Consider the following 17,893-nt stretch of genomic DNA (forward strand, 5'->3'; position numbering starts at 1 on the left):
ATTTTGCAGCTACTCTGGATCCGACTACACGACCCGTGAGGAATCACAGGTGCAAAAGAAGATGCAAGGTACCAGTGGTACCGTACCAACTATGATTCTTATGACAGAACCACTTATGGGGACGTTTATGGCAGCACCAAAGAACTGGGTTTCTCGCGAAGGGGAAAAATTCACTCTGACATGGACCACCGAAAACGGATTCCAGCCAAGAGGCGACCACTTGCCCGTTGCTCCCGTCCACGTTTACGAGCTCCCAGTTACCCCTACCCTCCCTTACCACCGCAGAGGGGCAGGTAGCAAAACCTACAATACCTTTTTATTAGATTGTTTATGAATTTTTCGTGTTTTATTTATCTTAAGCTACCATGATCCCTGACAAAGTTTGATTAATTAAATTAAAATTCTCAAAAATTCGTTGGAGTTCTATTTTCTGTTACAAACGATCCTCTTGGCAATTTAGCTTATTTGGACAGTGGAGATAGCCGCTACATCATACCCAAATCATGCATACTACCTACATCATACCATTTATGATTATGAAATCTTATGATTCATGTTTTTGTCTGTTGAATAACTTGAATTTTTTCACAATTTTAGTGTAACCACCTTTTTCATATTCATGCAACCTTGCCCACTCCCCCTCCTATTGATATCATTCAAAATGGACGCTGACTTGTTGACAGTGCGTTAATTAACTTGTGACGGTGTGATTGTTTCGAGAGTTATTCACTGCATTTTGGTAATTAACTTTCCATTTATGATTATTAGCATATCTAAAGTTATTTATCTGGTTTTTATTGTATCATAGGTGTTTTTGACTAACTGAATCGCTGTAAAACAGAGCAGCAAGCAGAGCAACGTTGTTTAACAAAGACCTTCCTGGTTCACCCATCGTGTCATTTGACAATTTCACAATTGTTTTGTGGTTTCTGATACGAGGTCATTGGGCCTATGACTCCGACTCCAGGTATAGGAAAAAACAATTAATGCAGTGAGCGTTTTGTGATAGATGATTCCCAACATGGGTGGGTCAACTTACCCACCACGATTTCCAGGTTAGGAAAGGTGAAGGACTGAAGGGTATTAAAATGAAATCTGTACTCTGTAGGAAGAAACCTCCTTTGTAAAATTCCTCTTAAAGGAAATTGTTTGCCACTGCTAAGGGGCTGTCCATATATTACGTAACGCGATGAGGGGGGGGAGGGGGTTGCAAAAAGTGTTACGAAATGTTACAGGGGGGAGGGGGGGAGTTTTGAAAACGTTACGTAACAAGGCCGAAAATTTTTTTCAATTAAAAAAAGTTAAAACAGTGGCAAAAATATTGATTAGTACTCCGCTATCGCCTTCATCTTCTTTATTGAGCCTATCTAAGAGTTTGTACCATGTAACATCAAATACATGGCTTTAATCAAGAAAATTTTGTATTTTGTATTTTTAAATTCACTGGGGGGGGGGGTTTTGTTTTTTGTTACGTAATTAGAAGGGGGGGTGTCTGTTTTTTTGTTACGATCCGTGACAAGGGGGGGAGGGGGGGTCCAAAAAGGTGAAAAATTGCGTTACGTAATATATGGACAGCCCCTAATAGAAGTCCCTGGGAAAAATAGAAGTAGAAGTCCAATTGAATAGGAGAATCCAATTCTAATAGAAGTCCCTGTCCCCAGCTAGAATAAAGAAAACATCTCGGAATTCAAGCAAATTGACAGTTTGTTTCTGTAACTCCTTAACCAAGAAGATGCCTCACCTGACCATTTATGTGAATTTGCAGTACAATTCTAATCTTTCAGTTTTACTGATTGCTAGCTTAATATTTTACCCTATCGAGTTATTACTCTAGAACGACCGGAAGTTGCAGCTCGTTCACATCAAATTTACTTTTTTCAACGGGGGGCGGCCGCTCCCTAAACCACGACATTTTCTTCCTGCATTATTACTTTTTACTTACATTTCCACGATTCCGATTTAAATCTCCGTTGCGACAGCATTGTTTGAGGGAAGGTACACGCCACCTGAAGGCGTGGAATGGAAACGATTGTGTTCCACTGTGGAGTCGAACTCAGGACCTAAGGTGCTCCAGACTACCGAGCGATGACTTGTCTGATTCCCCCACCCGTTCCAAGAGTAATTTCTTTTAATTGCAACATAATTTCTGAAATGTGGCATCTAATTAGCGCAAAATAAAATAAAAGTGTCAAGGAAATTGATACTTTTCGGCCACCTGCTAGTTTTACTAACAAATAGGAGAGAAAAAAAATGAAAAATGAAACTGCTTTCGTTCTCATTTGGGAGTGAACTCTAACCCAGGAGTAGTCTGATCATCAAGCGATGTCTTATCCGGGTCACCCATCCTATCCACAGCTCTTATCCTTTTATTTTCCATAAATATTTTGTCATCTAATTAAATGCTTAACAGTTATTTCAGAAGAATTTTTTAACTCAACATTAAAAGGCATTTCAGTTGAATATTCGAAACGTGGTGGCCAAGTAAATCGTTTGACTGGGTTATCGGCACGTGAAAGCGAATTCACGTCTCCGAGAGTTGCGTAACTGCTATTCCACATTCCTTTCACTCGCTTTTACTCCACTGACTGCCAATTTTGTGTAGCCCGACGTGTTGTGATAATGATTTTATTGTATCTTTTGTATAAGGTTTTAACTGAACGAAAAATTCTAGGAAACCGACTGAAACTGAATCGTCAATTCTTCGAACTTGCCAGGAAAGTTACGTAATGGATAGCGATAGACGTATAGGCGAGCTCGTTCTTCAAGAATCGTGAGAATTCGACTCTGCCCACGTGAGTTAGGAACTTTAAAGAGACGGCACCTCCAAGTAAATCACGACGCTGTAGCTGTACGACTGTAGTTGCTGCTTTCCTAATGTGAGTGCGCGTTCATTTTTTTTAAAATAAAAACAATTATTTTTTTACAAGTTTGTTTTCGTTTCTTTTTAAGAAATACTGATTTTGAGGCAACGCTGCGTTTTTTTTTACATGGCACAGAATTGACAGCACCTTGACCAGTTTTGACACCTTCGAGGCAGAAGCCTAGGCGCCACCCTATTGGCATTTCCATATCTCTGACGTTGTTCGAAAATTTCGTAGGCTAATTGCTTCACGGTAATTACCTTTGGCTGCTAAAACTGAATTGCAGATCTTCGTTCCAGCAACAGTCGGAAAATCTCAGCCACGCCGGCTGCATCGAATTCGTCCACGAGCTTCAACAAGGTATCGTGCAAGCTTCTCTTTTTGTTACGGGTACTTTCCTCGGTTTCTGGGGTTAGCAAAGAACTTGAAGATTTACCTAGGCAGACAACGGGACACACCTTATCTAGGCTATATTATTTGCTTTGCGTATGTGATTGTGACTCACCACTCTACTTTGTGTATCATACTGTCGAACACCAAAGAGAAACAAATTCGTTAATGCTTATAGCCTTATAGGTTACCTTAAAATAGAGATGAAACAAGTTCAAAGGAACCTCCGAATGTGATTAAACAGCAAAATCTATGTGCGATTGACTTGCAGAAAGTGCCGTTACTTACTGTACTTGGTTCAAAAAATGATTGTCGAGAATATTTTTTGAAAGATTCAAACACGTGAAGAGTATAAATGGTCGCCGAAATATTAAAGGCGATAAGACGATAAGGCAAATATAGAAATGGCGAGCGTTATCAACTCAGTTGTCAAATGCCCAGTAGTGATTGGTTTTGTTAGAGTATTGCTACAGTATGTTTTGCAAGTAAATCGTTGTGTCGTTTTCGTTCATTCGTCAGCCTCAAAAGTGGAGGCAAAAGTGAAATTGGGTTGGATTTTTTTTCGCCAATTGCGCGGTCGTTGAATTATCATTAAAAAAAAGAGCAAATAAAGGGAACTCCTAGTTTACGAGCTAAACAAGGAAAAGAAGAAAACCGAAGAGAACGAAATAATCAACTAACTGTAGAAAGTAGAAAACTGGCTGGTTGAATGTTTTACTTTTTTATATTTATAAATTTTAAATTACAAAAATATATTCACTTAATATTTGGGGTAAGCCGGAGCTGGGTAGGCGGGCTTGTAGGCGGGTTTGTATGCGGGGTAAGCGGGGTAAGAAGAGGGATAAGCTGGGCTGGGGTAGGCAGCAGCGGGCTTGTATCCACTTGGCTTGTACTCGGGGTATTTGGCCTCTCTGTCGTATTTGACGTCGGCGACGTATCCGGTGTAGTCGTCGGCCTTGTAGGTGACCGTCTGGGTCCGGCCGTCGGGCAGGAGGGTGCGGTAAGAGCCGGACACGTAGCCCTTGTCATCGGCCGTCTCCTGGTGGGCGTAGTCGTTGTACGTGTAGTCGTCCTTTACGGCCCAGGCGAAGCTGTATGGCATTGGGGCCTGCAGGAATTCACATAAAACAGGCCCAAACTTAATCGACAGTTAATGAAATAAAATATGGTGATACTTACGTAATCGTAAGACTTGCTGTAAGATGGGTAAGCCGGGGTTGGGTAGGCTGGCTTGGGGTAGTAAGCATTTGAGGCCACAGTGGCGATCAAGGCAGCGGAGAGAACGAATAAGACCTTATAGTAAACATTTTTCAGATTTGATTCAGATAATTTAAAAAACTTAGGCGAATGTATAGTCGATGGAAGTGGACGAACTTATACCTGCATGTTGATTCAAGTTTTTGGTTGTTGTACAACTGATAACTTTGAGATTTTGGGCTTCTGTTTTTATACTTGGTGCTGTGGGGCCTACCTCAGCAACTGGCCATTACTTTTTCTTTTTCAAGTGATGCACGACGAGCATTTTCGCACGGATAAGATTATTCACGCACATATAAGGATAGAACTTTTGCTCTCGTAAAACTGGGTGGGGCCCCCGTTTGGGTTATTTTGCCCTTGTGATGAATTTCGAAGCTCATCTGACCTCATTTTCACTCTTCATTGGCTTGATCGCCAATTTTTCAAGTACCCGATTTCATTCCGAAAAACAGTTCCTCCAACACTTTCGTTCAATCACAAGTTTTCATGTTAGCCTTTATTATCGCGATAAAGATCAAATTGTAGTCACCGGAGTGAGATTCATCTTAATGTTTGGATTCTGCCCCTGACGGTCGTCGACGGTTACCGTTCACTCGCTAACACTAGGCGATCCAATCTAAGTCCCAGTGTGCAGCTAATGAAGTAGGAGCGTGAACCCAGGTCATTTACCATTCCAAAACCTTTCCTTTTTATAGTTCATTAAAATACTTTTATTATTATTTTCTTTGAATCCACTGACGATTGACGAACCGATTGATATCCATTAATCATTTAGTAAAAGTAACACAAACGAGTAGACTAAAGGACAAAAATGACTTAATAGATACTGATATGCGGTAGTATTGAATTCCCGCGCGCACCCGCACCGTGTTTTCATCTTTTGGCTTTGTCATCGTCGACCTTCACATGGTCGGCGTGCTACTGTGGGCGTCTAACTCTTTCCCTGTAGTTTTCTTAGCTGGAAATATGAAAAAGAAAACTTTGAAAAAATATTTAGAGCAAGGTCTTCCTTCTCCGGCGTTCTCCCCATTGGAATGTTCACTACTTACTACGTACTGCTAGCTTTTTAAGTTATGAATTCTAAATTCAGACATCATGTTTGTTTGTTCTGTGAAAACCTTATCACCCACGTCTGGTTCATGATGTGACGCGAATTGTTAAACTGAATCTTTCAATTACAATTTTCAAATTACAGAGCATTACCGCCACCCACTTTCTGCATTAAACGCCATCTAGCGAAGAAGAAAACAAACACAGAATGCTGCCATCTAGCAATGAGAAAAAACAAGAGAAGAATCAAAGACTTGACGGAAGTGACAAGATACAACAAGTAAACACCAAATGGCGGCGAGTTGTTAAGCATGGTGTCGGGCTGTCGGCGATAGTCCCAAGATTTGGCGTGATATCAAGTACCAGACTCACTTTTAAGTTGTGACTTATTTTCATTGTACTGAATAACTCTCTCAAGGTGTTATTTTAACGAGTTTCAATTCCTAAGCTTAGAAAGATTAGCAGCAAGAGTTGGAACAAAGAATAGTTCAGTAGGCCTAAAAGTAAATTTTGGAGCCATTCATTTTCTTCTCTTCAGTGTGGCATAGAATTTATTTATAAAATAACTTAATAATGTGTAAAGGATCTCTGTGTCCTTGTTAATGGTTCTTATCATGTGTAGAGTTTGAGTAATTCTTTTCGTTGCATGCTGTAGTATGAGAAAACGGAAAAGATAGATAGCTGTAATTCAAATGCACCATAGATGTTTACAAATCCCTTTTTTAATTCAGTTGAACAACCCTGATGACAAGGATGACTTTGGGGAGGAGAGGTTGCTGTTCATTTTTGTCTCGGAATTTTAATAATTTGATACATCAGGCTTCAATGGTAAGTTTGTCAAATATATTAATTTGTGTCTGTTAAAACAAGGCTCACAGATGACATGACTTGTGGACTGAAGCATAAAACATATTGCAAATGAGACTATAGTATTGACGTATATGACCGAGTGGTTAACACGTCGGGGAAGTGAGAATTAGCGGCTCCGGAGGAGGCCTCAACGAGGACGATTTGGGTCACTCGGGCGAATCCATGGCTCGATTTTCATATTTTGTTGAATTAGTAAGTGAAAGACAACAAATTTCTGCCTTACTTGGTATAAATATTTTTTCTTTAAACTTTCTTTTAGTCTCAATATTGAATGTGAAATGCATTTATAGATAGTCCCGGATAGTCCCTTCTGTGATGCTGAGTTCAAATACTAGCTGACTTTAAAACTTTTTTTCGATTTCAAATCCCCCTTTTAATTAATTTCAATTAAAAATTGGGCCTTTGCATCCTTAAAATTCATTAAAAAAATTAATGGTGATTTGAAATCCCAAAACGACAAATAATTGTGGTGAAATTTGGTAGGGACTAATTTATTTCGATTTATTGATTAATTGGGGTTCATTTGCTATGAGGATAATTAGTTAATTATCTGTTTACTATAGATTTGATGAATAACGAAGACAAAACCCATAACCCCTCGGCATTCATTTGTTCCCTATGAACTATTTATTAGCCGTCGAAGAGGTGGCGTCTAGCGTGTGATGCACTAACAATTTAAAACAAGATAAAAGCTTTTTAAGATATGTTTCGTGATTTATTCGATTGTCAATCATGCGTCTAATATCAAATTTACATACATGACTGATCATGAAACTGATTTGTTGTTTCAGGTGAATAATAACAATAAGATGAGGAATACGGATCAGAAACAGTGTTGGAGTAAAATGTCGGATTTGTCATTGAAGTTGGATAGAAAGGAGGAGAATATTCCCAGTTGTTCCAGTAGTAGGAGGAATAGTCTTGCTGCTGTGGTTGCTGCTCCGTTCGGAATCCATTCGAGTTATTAAAATTGGACTGGGGACTAACGACGTATTGTGGACAGCTGGTAGCAAGCCATTCGGATTGAAGTGGAGACGACGATGATGATTCGGACGTCGAGTAGTTGATTGATTCCACGGGTGGAACTGCCGGAGGATCCGAATAAAATCCAGGAGTTGGAAGGACTTGAGTTGAAACGTAAGTATCTGAAAATTTAAAACAAAAGACGTCAGTAAATTAATCACAGAAATTTCTTCATCCAATAGATACTAACCTTGTCGACGAGAAACGTAAGGCGGTGATCGACGATGTTGGCGATTTGTTTCACGAGTTGAGGTCGGGACTCGTGAAGATCCAAGTTGGCGTGCACGTCGACGGCGATTCTGAAACCACCACTGATGCAATCAAGAAAGAAATTAATATGAGGTAATTGATTTAAAAAATTAAAAATCAATATGCCATACCATAATCGATTTCTCAGAGACGCCAATCAACTGGGCGATGCGTCGGCGACCTTCTCGATTGGGAAACGGATCTCTGTTGAACTCTGCGTCGAGTAGCTCCAGCTGGACCTCGTCGTAAAAGTGGCGCTGACGACCTGATGCTGAAGAAGACTTCGTGGTGGAAACAACTGGATAATAATCTAAAAGTAAAAATTAACATTTAAACATTTCCTTCGTAAATAAGTGATTTGAGTGAAGAAAGAAAGTAAATTACCGTAACTATTCATAGTAAAAGAGTCAACGATACTACTTAAGCACTTAATTAATTAAACTAATGTGCACAACTACGAACAGACACTGGTAACTGACCTTAGAGGAAGGGGCAGTAGCGAGATGTGCAGTGAGCAAAGACCAAAGATGGAATGCGGAATTTCAAGTTTTGGGGGTTTATATGGAGAAAATGTTTTAGACAATTTGACCTCCTTCGCCATTGGTTGTAAAACTAGAAAATCCTGACAAATACTTCCTGCCGCCGCAACCGCGCGTGGCAGGATTATCCTTCTCTTTCCAACTGTGGCGGCGGAGGATTAGGGGATTATGACTTGGGTTATGTAATGGTGCGGAGTGGCGTTTTGTTTGACGAGATTATCGATTTTTTTAAAGAGGATAATCCATCGTGTTTAATCTTTTCGGAATCCCTCAAACATTAGTTACCAAAACCTCGTCCATGTGACCTGCGATTGCCAAACGGCTCAATCTTGTAAATGGATGTCACCTAATTGACAATTCTTTTCTTATTTTTTGTTTCTTGAAGTCCATTATGTTGATTCGTATTGATCATGTTTTTATAAGGAGATCTGTTTCGTTTTTTGGCGCAGTGGATGCTCCTTTTCAGACTTCAAATGTAATAATAATTACCAGTCTGTCCCCTTTTTACTTTATTCAACCTTTTCGTCTTTATTGTACGAACTTAAATCCTTCTCGTTGGTTTTATAGGGATTGTTTACATGTTTATATTTTCGTGAATAGGCAGGAAAAACTGAGTGGTAAAATAAAAATGCCCCATTCCTTCTAAACTCTGTATTCATTACCCTAATAACTAATCAATTGAATTTCTTTTAAAGTTTTCTGAATTTTTCCAAGTATGCAATGCCACGAACCCGAAACAACAACAACCTTCCCTCTCCAGTTTTATTCTTGCTGGAGCGGAATATTTTTTTTTTCTGTAGAGAGATTAAATCTATTATTAATCCATTGAAGATTATCCAGGCGGTATTAGATTAGCAATCGGCGAGTAGAAGTACTCGTCGATTGCTGTCCAGAATCAACAGATTATTGGAAGATTTAGGTATCAACCTTGCGGTGTTTCTTCTCGTCTTTGCCAGTATCAGATAATCCAAAACATCCGGCCAGCTCGGCGTTTGACCTCTCAATGGCAACGGTTCGTATCCAACTGAAAATGGATTGTTAAACGACAAGTAATTTTATATGATATCTGTATAAGTGAAGTTTGTAGAACCCTACAAGGAAGGACACAAGAAAATGTTATAAAAAGCACTTTGATTGTAAAATTCGGGAGAAAAAAAGATTTTACTATAATAGTAAGAAAATCACTCAGGTGAATGAATCAAACTCGTTAGGCATTTATCGTTATTTTTTCGCTTAATTAAAAAATTGAATTTTCTTTTCTTTGCTTCCTCTCAATGCAGGCTTCGTTAAAACCTTTCTCCCGTGGCAAAAACCATTCGATGCCGTAAGTTAGGACTACAGTGACCCAACGACACCAGCCCCTTGAAGGTGGCAGTCACGACATTAGGTATGAAAACCTGCTTACACTATTGTCAATTATTAGTAGTGGAATCCCCTATCGTGTAGCCGCTGGCTTTCATTACTGTCACTGCTGAATGAAATTGCATTAATTCCCTTGTAAAAAAAGGATTCTATCGACCAATTTCCTCTCTTTCTAACCTATTTCGTTCAGTTCGACCGAGCTTATCGCCGTTATTTCTTCTAGTTTGAAAGCGCATGCACATTTGCAATTCGCATTTAATTTAACAAGTAATTGATTATCAATATTCAAATTTCAAAAATTTCCGCTAAAATTTTCCTCTGTTTGCACGAACGATAAATTATTTCGCTTTCCCGCACATTATGTATTTTAACTGTTTAGTTACAGAAATTCTTTAAACGTGGTATTTAAGGACCTAAAGTATATCCGGTTTTAGTATTTTAAAAATTAATATTCCTTCCAAAATAATAGGAAACTTTTACAGAATCGAAATTTCACATACGCCTGCATTAAAAGTAGCATTACTTTACAAAAAATGATAACAGAGAAATTAACATAGATATTTTGGTGTTGAAATGGACTCTCTGTCTCATTTTTAACTTTTCCTTGTTGTTTCTCTCAATATTTTCTGTAACCCATTTTTTTTACTTTTTATTTAGATAATCAGCATCCCGTTTGACTGGAGAAACTACCGATGTCGGACGAGTATCTCTTCTTCTCTCTTTCTTTAAATGTCTTCGTGTATGCCCATGTGAGTGTGGGTGTATTCACGAGGACACCCTTTTTCTCGACTGGTGGATTCAACTCTTCAGCGGATGAAACACTTGTGTATGGATGCCTGGCCATATATCCCAAGCTTATAAAGGTAGGACAAATGTGTCTCTATTCTTCCTCTTTTACTATTTGGTGGCGCTGGATATCGTTAGACCTACATAGTACGGAGTACAATTATTCCTGAGCTATGGCGTTGATTGAGGCTGTTTTCTCTTGCCATTTTTGTTTGCTCAATTAGGGTTCGTTAGATAACTCATTTGTAGAACGACTGCAGATCAGACCCAATTTTGTACCTCACAACTTTGTCTGTGGGTAAATAATGAAATTCAAAATATTTTTAACTTTGAACACTTCAAGCGAAGTGCAAGTGTGCAACTATAGAAAATATCATGATCAAGAGGAACCTGCCGCCACACCGGCACCTCCTCGTTAGTCGTTAATAGTAAAAGAAGCCAGTTATTGTAGAACGAAGTAGTTTATAATGTAAAGTATATTTTTTCGTTTAACTGAGATTCTTACAAAAGAGACGGGCATCATGGCAAGTCTTGATAGAACTCAATTAATAAAACTTGGGATATAAAAGGGAATGATAATATAAGGAAGAATGATTTTTCTTAGAAGTGGTCCGTATCTAGTGACATGCGTTACCACGGTAGGTTACACCTCATAATGTTTAACCTCTACAGCAACGGCCACCGTTGCAGGTCTTGTAGATCACATTGCTCGAGCACTGGGTGCTGTTGCTGCAAGAACCTATAAGAAAACATAATCCCATTAGTCGTTTCCAAAGCCTTGAGATTTATAGATTTCATCAAGCCTTGATTGTTGTCTCCAGCGTCATTTATAACTTATTTTTAAACGAAGAGCGTGGTAACTTACTGAACAAGCGACAGTAGAACAAGAACTGGTCTCCCGGCTCGTCGGAATTAGCGGGTTCATCTTCAGTGGGTGCCGAGTTGGTGTAGACGACGGCCATCACAGCCAAGACGCAAGCAAAGAGCTTTAAAAGATTGACGGGAAAAACAAAAACACAACATTTTAAAAAAGATTTGAAGAAGAGATTGAACTAATTTAGTTATTGTGGAAATTAATACTTACAAAAAATTTCTGGAACATTTTGGGTTATCGCTGCAACTGATGCTGGACGAGTTGTGATGATAAGCTCAGAGAAAGAGCCGGCTTTTTATACTCGCATTTTCTCTGGTCTCAGGTCCCACAGACTGAATATTTCATTTGCATTTAATCAATAAAACCAATATTTGTTTATCCCTTGTAATTAGGGCAGAGCTGCTGCTCATAAATTGTCTATGTTGATTTAACCAATATTTTATTGACACAAATGGATCTAGGTATATATATTCTACCTACTAACACCAATCTAATCTACGTATTTCTCTAACTCTCTATCCTCTTATTAAACAGCTTTCCGGATCCACGTGCCAGGGGTGTCTGTGCTGACGTAGTGACGTCAGCACCTTAGGAAGGACTCCCCTTATTTGTCTGACCCAGTTAGCTTTACAAAAAAAAAATTTCTCTAAGTTTTCTTTTCTGTCGGTCTTTGGGATAGATTATCGTCGATTGTCTCACTAGATAATCTTTACAACTATAGCCATCTAACGCTAATTGGTCATTCATGCAGAAATTTAAAAAATGCCTTAAATTTGGTCCAATGGTAATGCAGAGAGTATAAGCATAAGCAGAATCATCCAAGTCGCCAATATACACAATAGTGCACCGTACGGGTCACTATTAGCTCTCGTCATTATTGATTAATATGTCTAAGGTTTCAGCTATTTTAATTGCCGTGCACTTTTCTCTCCTCTTTAGTTTTTTCTCTCCGATTATGATAATAGGGACCGGACGGAACGCAATATAACGCACAAGTATGTTGCCCTCCTCCTCGTCTGTCCCCCCAACAGCCAAAAGAGAAGACCTATAGGGGCAAAACGGGGCTTTATTAGACCTATAACTTGTTGCTCTTTTGTGAGATATGCATCTTGTTCGTCTTTTCCCCTATACATTCTTAGACATGGCCGGAGTTTTATTCTCTTGCTCTCGCAGTGATTTTGTAACGATTTTGTTTGCCTATTTCTTATATTCTAGATGAGAGCCAGAGGAGAAATAGAATGAAAGCTCGAAAAATTGATGGGACAAGGTGTCGAACTCTACTCTCGCCAGCCTTTAGCGTCAAACGTTATCATCCTTAAATCTCTCAACGCATCTCCACTGCCTAGTTAGTTAAAGGGTATTTAATCTCGTTAAAAAAAAAATCTAATTAAAAAGTTCAGGGTTCGCCATCAATGAATGAATGAATTTATTTATTTTTTACAGAAAAGTTAAACTTCATTTTAATTTAGTTTATCGTCGCTGCTCTCTTGGCCGATGCTGTCGCCGCTCCTTCCGGCTACCAATCAACCCATAGAGATTCCAGTTACATGACGTCTCCCAGCAACGCTTCTTCCGGCTACAACAAGGACAGCAAATATGGCGGAATCACCATCACCAGCCAACACGACGTCCGCAATCTCGACGGAAGCTGCAAATGAGGGCAAGTTCTTATTCTTTAATTATTAAGAAAAATAATATACATTTACAAATTATTCTGTTAATTTTGCAGCTACTCTGGATCCGACTACACGACCCGTGAGGAATCACAGGTGCAAAAGAAGATGCAAGGTACCAGTGGTACCGTACCAACTATGATTCTTATGACAGAACCACTTATGGGGACGTTTATGGCAGCACCAAAGAACTGGGTTTCTCGCGAAGGGGAAAAATTCACTCTGACATGGACCACCGAAAACGGATTCCAGCCAAGAGGCGACCACTTGCCCGTTGCTCCCGTCCACGTTTACGAGCTCCCAGTTACCCCTACCCTCCCTTACCACCGCAGAGGGGCAGGTAGCAAAACCTACAATACCTTTTTATTAGATTGTTTATGAATTTTTCGTGTTTTATTTATCTTAAGCTACCATGATCCCTGACAAAGTTTGATTAATTAAATTAAAATTCTCAAAAATTCGTTGGAGTTCTATTTTCTGTTACAAACGATCCTCTTGGCAATTTAGCTTATTTGGACAGTGGAGATAGCCGCTACATCATACCCAAATCATGCATACTACCTACATCATACCATTTATGATTATGAAATCTTATGATTCATGTTTTTGTCTGTTGAATAACTTGAATTTTTTCACAATTTTAGTGTAACCACCTTTTTCATATTCATGCAACCTTGCCCACTCCCCCTCCTATTGATATCATTCAAAATGGACGCTGACTTGTTGACAGTGCGTTAATTAACTTGTGACGGTGTGATTGTTTCGAGAGTTATTCACTGCATTTTGGTAATTAACTTTCCATTTATGATTATTAGCATATCTAAAGTTATTTATCTGGTTTTTATTGTATCATAGGTGTTTTTGACTAACTGAATCGCTGTAAAACAGAGCAGCAAGCAGAGCAACGTTGTTTAACAAAGACCTTCCTGGTTCACCCATCGTGTCATTTGACAATTTCACAATTGTTTTGTGGTTTCTGATACGAGGTCATTGGGCCTATGACTCCGACTCCAGGTATAGGAAAAAACAATTAATGCAGTGAGCGTTTTGTGATAGATGATTCCCAACATGGGTGGGTCAACTTACCCACCACGATTTCCAGGTTAGGAAAGGTGAAGGACTGAAGGGTATTAAAATGAAATCTGTACTCTGTAGGAAGAAACCTCCTTTGTAAAATTCCTCTTAAAGGAAATTGTTTGCCACTGCTAATAGAAGTCCCTGGGAAAAATAGAAGTAGAAGTCCAATTGAATAGGAGAATCCAATTCTAATAGAAGTCCCTGTCCCCAGCTAGAATAAAGAAAACATCTCGGAATTCAAGCAAATTGACAGTTTGTTTCTGTAACTCCTTAACCAAGAAGATGCCTCACCTGACCATTTATGTGAATTTGCAGTACAATTCTAATCTTTCAGTTTTACTGATTGCTAGCTTAATATTTTACCCTATCGAGTTATTACTCTAGAACGACCGGAAGTTGCAGCTCGTTCACATCAAATTTACTTTTTTCAACGGGGGGCGGCCGCTCCCTAAACCACGACATTTTCTTCCTGCATTATTACTTTTTACTTACATTTCCACGATTCCGATTTAAATCTCCGTTGCGACAGCATTGTTTGAGGGAAGGTACACGCCACCTGAAGGCGTGGAATGGAAACGATTGTGTTCCACTGTGGAGTCGAACTCAGGACCTAAGGTGCTCCAGACTACCGAGCGATGACTTGTCTGATTCCCCCACCCGTTCCAAGAGTAATTTCTTTTAATTGCAACATAATTTCTGAAATGTGGCATCTAATTAGCGCAAAATAAAATAAAAGTGTCAAGGAAATTGATACTTTTCGGCCACCTGCTAGTTTTACTAACAAATAGGAGAGAAAAAAAATGAAAAATGAAACTGCTTTCGTTCTCATTTGGGAGTGAACTCTAACCCAGGAGTAGTCTGATCATCAAGCGATGTCTTATCCGGGTCACCCGTCCTATCCACAGCTCTTATCCTTTTATTTTCCATAAATATTTTGTCATCTAATTAAATGCTTAACAGTTATTTCAGAAGAATTTTTTAACTCAACATTAAAAGGCATTTCAGTTGAATATTCGAAACGTGGTGGCCAAGTAAATCGTTTGACTGGGTTATCGGCACGTGAAAGCGAATTCACGTCTCCGAGAGTTGCGTAACTGCTATTCCACATTCCTTTCACTCGCTTTTACTCCACTGACTGCCAATTTTGTGTAGCCCGACGTGTTGTGATAATGATTTTATTGTATCTTTTGTATAAGGTTTTAACTGAACGAAAAATTCTAGGAAACCGACTGAAACTGAATCCGTAAATCGTCAATTCTTTGAACTCGCTAGGAAAGTTACGTAATGGATAAACGAGTTCGTTCTTCAAGAATCGTGAGAATTCGACTCTCTCCACGTGAGTTAGGAACTTTAAAGAGACGGCACCTCCAAGTAAATCACGACGCTGTAGCTGTACGGCTGTAGTTGCTACTTTCTTAATGCGAGTGCGTGTTCCTTTTTTTAAATTGAAAATCAAATTATTTTGTACAAGTTTTTTTTCTTTTCTCTTTAAGAAATCCTGATTTTGAGGCAACGCTGCTCTTTTTTGACATGACACAGAATCTAGTCTTCATCCCCGCTTGATTCATTTCGTGCCAGTTAGTGGAAGGCGTGACGAATTCAAGTTGAGATGTTGCTGTTGTCTCCAAGCAAGCAATCCAATTGGCTGTCGCTAGGTGGCTAAAATGATGTCCACCAAATAGCGCCATGTTGTTTTTAACAGACGCAGCCGAAATGAGTGTTGTTGAATGTTTATCGGGACGTTTCCCATGCTGGAAATGAAAAGGTATATTTCTTGTAAGAATCTTAGGGTTATTTAATGTAAAATTTTACAGGTGATTTATGTAAACAGTTAAGGGCCAAATTATCTCGTACCGTAAGTGCCTGTACATTTCGCCAAAATGTCGTGCCTCGAGCGTCTTGCTGCCTGTAGATTTCCGTAATCTATACTTCATAGCAATTAATGTAAATTTAAATTTGTTGATTAATTTCCCTGCAATAATGCAATATATTTTATTAGTTTATGTTCAGGTGGGAGATCCATTTGCTTGTCTGTAAAATAATTTGAGATCAAAACAAATTCAGCTTCATTGCTGTCATGCAGATGGTTTCGTTGCAGCCACCCTGTGAAAAAGGAGTTAAAGTTGAGCTGCAGCTGCTGCACACAGTCTGTAGCGGTGATGTCATCCTGAAGTGTTCTCAATGTGTCAGTCTAGGCTGAAGCTAATCAAAGTGCGCTGTTCAAGTCTTGTGAGTGTTAAAAGTATTAATTTGCACACAAGTTTATCTATGTTTAAGAGACTGTGGAGTGTATACTAATAACTGTTAAATTAATCTTTTAGATCAAAGACGTCAAGCACATTGCAAACAAATTATAAACAAGGTGAGATGTCAAGCACATTAACAACAACTTATAAACAACATGACTTTCTATTTTTTTATATATTTGCAGGGTCTAAACTTCACTTTTCTAAATTTGTATGACAAACTCTATGAGAAGTTATGTCGTTTGAAGAAAAAGGATGATGACTACACAGTCAACAAGATCCCTTGTTTATTTGCTGCTACCTGTGAATTTCCCTTTTTACTTCCTTAAACGGCCCTCTTAATTGAGATATTGCTTTCTGTAGCTAAAATCTTATTGAAAATTATTGTCATCCAAATAAATGTTTATTCTGCTTACAGGGTAACTCCTTCGCTGATCATCCACTGGACCCGACTTCATCGATTGGTGAAAGCTGACGAGAGAATGCTGTAATTAAAGACTGATAAATTGTGTAGTTGTTAGATAAATTACAAGTGCATATCTGGCCTCCTTTCTTCAGTGGCTCCGTTTCCCTAATAACCACTAACCAACGCCCGCCGGTGGTCACTCACTCGCTGCGACAACCAGGAGGAAGGGAGATGTGTGGTCGAACGGGGACTGGCAAGGCGCATGATTCGATGAAATCTGTTGGAGGGTCATGAGTCTAAGCCGGAAGCCTACTATGATACACTGCTCTCATAATAACTGCTCCTCAGCTCTCTTCGCTCTTTTTTCCGGTTTCTCTTAACCATGGCCGGGTAATCTCCCTGGTCGAGTCAGTCGTGCAGTGTCTCCCCCTGCTTGACTGGCAGCAGTTTGTACCGGACGGTTTGTTTAATTAATAAATCATTAACAAAATCTTACAACATCATTTAAAATTTTATTATTTATTATAAAAAACATATAAACAACAACTTGACAAACAAATTTATATAATTGGTTTCTTCGGGGGCATCTTGTCATAGCAGCTGCAATTTCATTTTGTCAGCCCCCCAGCGGGTGTGTTGATTACCTAAACTGAAATTGACGATTGGGGGGGACTGTAGAAACATGAATAACTTACAGAAAAATAGGTCCCGACTTCAATCCCGACCCTAAATATATAAGAAACAAAAAATTTTATATTTCTACCGCTAGGTGATTTAGGGAACGATGAATACACTTCAGGCCAGTGGTCTGAAAAGGCATCACCTTTCGGGCCACCATAAGCGCTAGTTGTATGTTTATAAAACACACCGCGCCACCACCACTCTATCGATTCAGGCCTTCAGTCCATGACTCCATGCTTCAGTCGCGTGGTCGCACAGCATCGTTGCGGACGCATCGTCAATTTTGTCAAAGTTTTCGTGGGAATTATAAGTTCAATACTATCTTTCTCCGTTGCAAAACAATTTAAAAAAATTGAATTTGGGAAAAAGAAGAACTATGAACTATTATATAAATACGTACATTATTATTACATTATTATTATTATGCAGAGTTTTCTTTCATGAACATATTCTTCATCTTCCTTATCTTCCTCAGAAGATGAGGAGAGCGACTCAATGGAATCAGAACTTGTCTCTGCGTAATCATAGTCACCTAGATCATCATTTGAA

At 39.0% G+C, this 17,893-nt stretch overlaps 1 protein-coding gene and 4 long non-coding RNA genes across 16 annotated transcripts; 3 read left to right on the forward strand and 2 right to left on the reverse strand.

Moving 5' to 3' along the window:
* Positions 1 to 14: 14 nt before the first annotated feature.
* LOC124209448 lies at positions 15 to 8,886 on the forward strand. Of its 7 annotated transcripts, XR_006880912.1 has the most exons (11): positions 23 to 49; positions 108 to 739; positions 809 to 967; positions 2,647 to 2,876; positions 2,950 to 3,221; positions 5,704 to 5,917; positions 6,290 to 6,386; positions 6,460 to 6,620; positions 7,220 to 7,565; positions 7,634 to 7,793; positions 7,849 to 8,886. It is a non-coding gene; the product is annotated as an uncharacterized LOC124209448 (long non-coding RNA). The 7 variants fall into 7 exon arrangements; XR_006880909.1 differs by having other exon boundaries at positions 15 to 739; positions 6,482 to 6,620; XR_006880907.1 differs by having other exon boundaries at positions 15 to 739; positions 6,489 to 6,620.
* LOC124209446 (adhesive plaque matrix protein-like) lies at positions 3,957 to 4,731 on the reverse strand. Its single transcript, XM_046607431.1, has 3 exons — positions 4,632 to 4,731; positions 4,431 to 4,544; positions 3,957 to 4,359 (listed from the first exon to the last, which is right to left on the reverse strand). The coding sequence occupies exons 1-3, from the start codon at positions 4,635 to 4,637 to the stop codon at positions 4,012 to 4,014; spliced, it is 468 nt and encodes a 155-aa protein (XP_046463387.1). The 5' UTR covers positions 4,638 to 4,731; the 3' UTR covers positions 3,957 to 4,011.
* Positions 8,887 to 9,105: 219 nt separating the features above from the next.
* Positions 9,106 to 12,918, forward strand: LOC124209450. 3 transcript variants are annotated; one of them, XR_006880917.1, is made up of 6 exons: positions 9,106 to 9,251; positions 9,320 to 9,428; positions 9,520 to 9,626; positions 10,259 to 10,464; positions 12,477 to 12,618; positions 12,705 to 12,918. It is a non-coding gene; the product is annotated as an uncharacterized LOC124209450 (long non-coding RNA). The 3 variants fall into 3 exon arrangements; XR_006880918.1 differs by having other exon boundaries at positions 9,327 to 9,428; XR_006880919.1 differs by lacking the exon at positions 9,320 to 9,428.
* Positions 10,846 to 11,581, reverse strand: LOC124209447. Its single transcript, XR_006880905.1, has 3 exons — positions 11,472 to 11,581; positions 11,253 to 11,373; positions 10,846 to 11,126 (listed from the first exon to the last, which is right to left on the reverse strand). It is a non-coding gene; the product is annotated as an uncharacterized LOC124209447 (long non-coding RNA).
* Positions 12,919 to 12,995: 77 nt separating the features above from the next.
* LOC124209449 lies at positions 12,996 to 17,002 on the forward strand. Of its 4 annotated transcripts, XR_006880914.1 has the most exons (10): positions 12,996 to 13,720; positions 13,790 to 13,948; positions 15,284 to 15,435; positions 15,505 to 15,776; positions 15,826 to 15,955; positions 16,011 to 16,240; positions 16,333 to 16,373; positions 16,443 to 16,616; positions 16,676 to 16,744; positions 16,816 to 16,861. It is a non-coding gene; the product is annotated as an uncharacterized LOC124209449 (long non-coding RNA). The 4 variants fall into 4 exon arrangements; XR_006880913.1 differs by having other exon boundaries at positions 15,843 to 15,955; positions 16,443 to 17,002; XR_006880915.1 differs by lacking the exons at positions 15,505 to 15,776; positions 15,826 to 15,955; positions 16,011 to 16,240; ... (2 more) ...; positions 16,676 to 16,744; positions 16,816 to 16,861 and having other exon boundaries at positions 15,208 to 15,294.
* The last annotated feature ends 891 nt before the right edge of the window (positions 17,003 to 17,893 follow it).

Source organism: Daphnia pulex, chromosome 12, assembly GCF_021134715.1.
Source record: "Daphnia pulex isolate KAP4 chromosome 12, ASM2113471v1".
In the NCBI taxonomy this organism is placed as follows: Eukaryota; Metazoa; Arthropoda; class Branchiopoda; order Diplostraca; family Daphniidae; genus Daphnia; species Daphnia pulex.

What these genes read in the sequence shown, in the direction of transcription:
- LOC124209446 (XM_046607431.1), bottom strand. An exon ending in ACAGCAAGTCTTACGATTAC is followed by an intron (nt 4,360 to 4,430) that starts GTAAGTATCACC and finishes GAATTCCTGCAG; the next exon opens with GCCCCAATGCCATACAGCTT.